The 2,783-nt window shown below is 46.6% G+C and overlaps 1 protein-coding gene across 1 annotated transcript in view; it reads right to left on the minus strand.

Annotated features, from left to right (window-relative positions):
• MELLADRAFT_76055 (uncharacterized protein) overlaps positions 1–815 on the minus strand; it is a gene marked incomplete at both ends in the record, with an annotated part of 1,920 nt that extends 1,105 nt beyond the window's left edge. The window contains 4 exons of the mRNA XM_007418038.1: positions 15–323; positions 390–423; positions 492–552; positions 653–815. Of these exons, the coding sequence (XP_007418100.1) occupies positions 15–323; positions 390–423; positions 492–552; positions 653–683 (435 nt within the window). The remainder of the gene's footprint in view (positions 1–14; positions 324–389; positions 424–491; positions 553–652) is intronic.
• Positions 816–2,783: the final 1,968 nt, after the last annotated feature.

Consider the following 2,783-nt stretch of genomic DNA (forward strand, 5'->3'; position numbering starts at 1 on the left):
ATCAATCATGGTACAAGGTAAAGGTGTATCGAAAAGAATTGTGATGGCTTACCCACGACATACATGGGGGCGTCAGCTGAGGGGGCAGAGATGATGACTTTCTTGGCACCACCCTTCAGATGAGCCCCAGCCTTTTCTTTGGTAGTAAAAACACCAGTTGATTCGACAACGTAATCGGCACCAGATTTACCCCAAGGGATAGCAGTGGGATCTCGCTCAGAGTAAACATCGATAGCTTTGTTGTTGATGTAAAGCTTGCCGCCCGAAGTGGAGACGGTTCCCTTGAATTTACCGTGGGTTGAGTCGTACTTGAACATGTACACCTGTAAATTTAAGAGAGGGTCATGAAGGTATGAAGCCAAGACCGAGACTGATCATGATGGGCTCACCATGTACTCAAGGTCGATGAAGGGGTCGTTGATGCTATAAACACAAGCCAATGATAAGGGTTCAAACGGACAAACAAGGTCGATCGCAGGATAGTGACTAACGCAACAATCTCTACATCACCGTGGATGATAGCATTTCGGGCCACAATTCGACCGATACGACCTGAGAGATTCAGTGAAAAGGCAAGGAGAAAAAAGGGAGGCAGGACGTTCCGAGAGTCAGAGACAATGATGACGAGAGACGATATCAGCGGATTGCTCACCGAAACCATTGATTCCAATTCGGACGGTCATGATGGATATATTGTAGGATATAGGAAATTTGTGGGTGGGAAGAATAGCCTGGAGTTGATGATCTGACAGGATTGGTGATGAGTAGAGGAAGGGGAGTAAAGGGGATTCCAAATGGACCGTGTGGTTCTCTTTATACCGCTGCCCATGATCGGAGAAGTCCGGTGACGTGACGTTGGGGAACCCAAAACTGCGGCGCATCCTTTTAGCGTTCAATTAAAACGGGCTGGGATATCGAGGGACTTAGTTAAGTTTGGGGAACGTGCGGTACAGTAACACATCCTGTAGAGGGTCATCGAGCAAACTTCTTAGTTAAGTTTGGTCATCGAGTGTGAGAGGTTGAGTTTCTATGCCTTGAACTAAGGCCTGGACCCGGCACCGGGGCCAGCGGGCCGGCTCTGGGCTCGGGCCGGGCTCAGGCTGTTTCGGCTCTCAAAAAAAGTTCAAATAGCCCGAAGCGCTGTGCTCCCGGGCGGGACAGAAGTGATAGGAGGTGGGTTTGGGGCTCAGCATTGGACAGCATAGAATGATATACGTGTATTTCTTTGTATCAATAGGTGTGATTGGTTTTTAAATACTGTAGATCTCTGATTGATAAGGTATAACAGCTAAAATTGAAGAAATTTTTCGATACTCTTGAGACATACTGATGCTTCAAGAGTGGGTGTATGCATCGAGCTGCGGAGGTCGGTGATGGTCCTACCAGCCGCAGAGAAGCTACGCTCGGAAGGGGTGCTGGTGGCTGGGATGGCTAGGAAGATTCGAGCCATCTTCCCAAGGATGGGGAAGCGAAGACTTTCTTTGCGCCAAAAGAAAAGTGGGTCACGACTCCCATCTTCTCGCTCAGCTGAAAGGTAAGTTTGAAGCTCGGCTTCGATACCTTGTGCTTTCTTTTTAGCGACAAACGATCGGGGGCCATCTTCGACTTCTGCTTGCGGTTCTTTGTCAATCTGAGGACTGTCTTTATGAAAGGTTTCACACTGGTTCAGAAAGAGAGTCTTCCAACCTTCGCAATGATAGATTCCCGCTTGTTCTAAAGTTGTATCAGCTAACTCCTGATCCTTGCTACGCGGATCGAGAAGTAAGGCGCAAAGATATACAGGTTTTTTAAGTACCTTGTCATAGTATGACTCGGCTTTGGTTTTCATTGGTTGGATAGCTTGGCAAAGCTCTTGAGCATCGTAGTTACACCAGCTCTATGGAAGCGGGAATAAAATGGATCAGATGAGCATTGACTCAAAGTTGATCAATTGAAAAAAGAACCTACCGAGTTCAATTTTTTGATGATCCATTCGTATACTGGTATCACGTCTCCCAGGCTGGGGTATTTACTTGCTGAAAGATCCTTTGTGGCCCGCTCGAAAGGTTCAAGGAATTCAATAAGATGCCCAATCAGCTTCCACTTGTCATTGGACAAGGTGTATTGCTTGTAATCTGGATCATTTCGGCACTTCGTGTCGATAGATACACGTAATTTGAACGCTCGACGATAACATTCTAGATCCGAGTTCCATCGTGTGTCAACGTTGCGGATGAGGTTGAGTGAGTAGCCTAAGTCTGCCTCGACTTGCTTGAGGAACGATTGTACACGTTGAGGTGATTTGTAAATCCATGCAATCAGTTTTAAAAGCCGAGTAAGCACGGAGTGGATGTCGGATGGCTGCATTGGTTCAAGAAGAATAGCAAGGTCACGCGGAACAGGTCCTTCTTTGCCAAGCTTTCTAGAAAATGCCTTGAGTCCGTCTCGAGCAATAAGGTTGATAACATGTGCGACACATCCAAGAAGATTTTCGTCCCGATTGAAGTTTGGGCAGACTTGTTCAAGAGCATCAGCCATGGTACCATTTGAGCTCGCATTATCAGCAACAACACAGTAAACTTTATTAAGCAGGTTGTACTCTTCAAGAACTGGGATGAGATGTTCTGCGAGGTTGGTACCAGTATGGTCGCCATCGATCTCTTTGAGGCATAGTATTACTTCCTGAATTTGGAAATTTTCGTTGATCCAGTGGGCTGTGACACCAAGGATAGATTTGCGGTTTGGTGAGGTCCAAGCATCGCATGTGATACTGACTGCCAGTTGATCTTCTAAGACTTTCTTCA

The sequence above is a fragment of the Melampsora larici-populina genome (genome assembly GCF_000204055.1).
Source record: "Melampsora larici-populina 98AG31 unplaced genomic scaffold MELLAscaffold_83, whole genome shotgun sequence".
NCBI classification, from domain to species: Eukaryota; Fungi; Basidiomycota; class Pucciniomycetes; order Pucciniales; family Melampsoraceae; genus Melampsora; species Melampsora laricis-populina.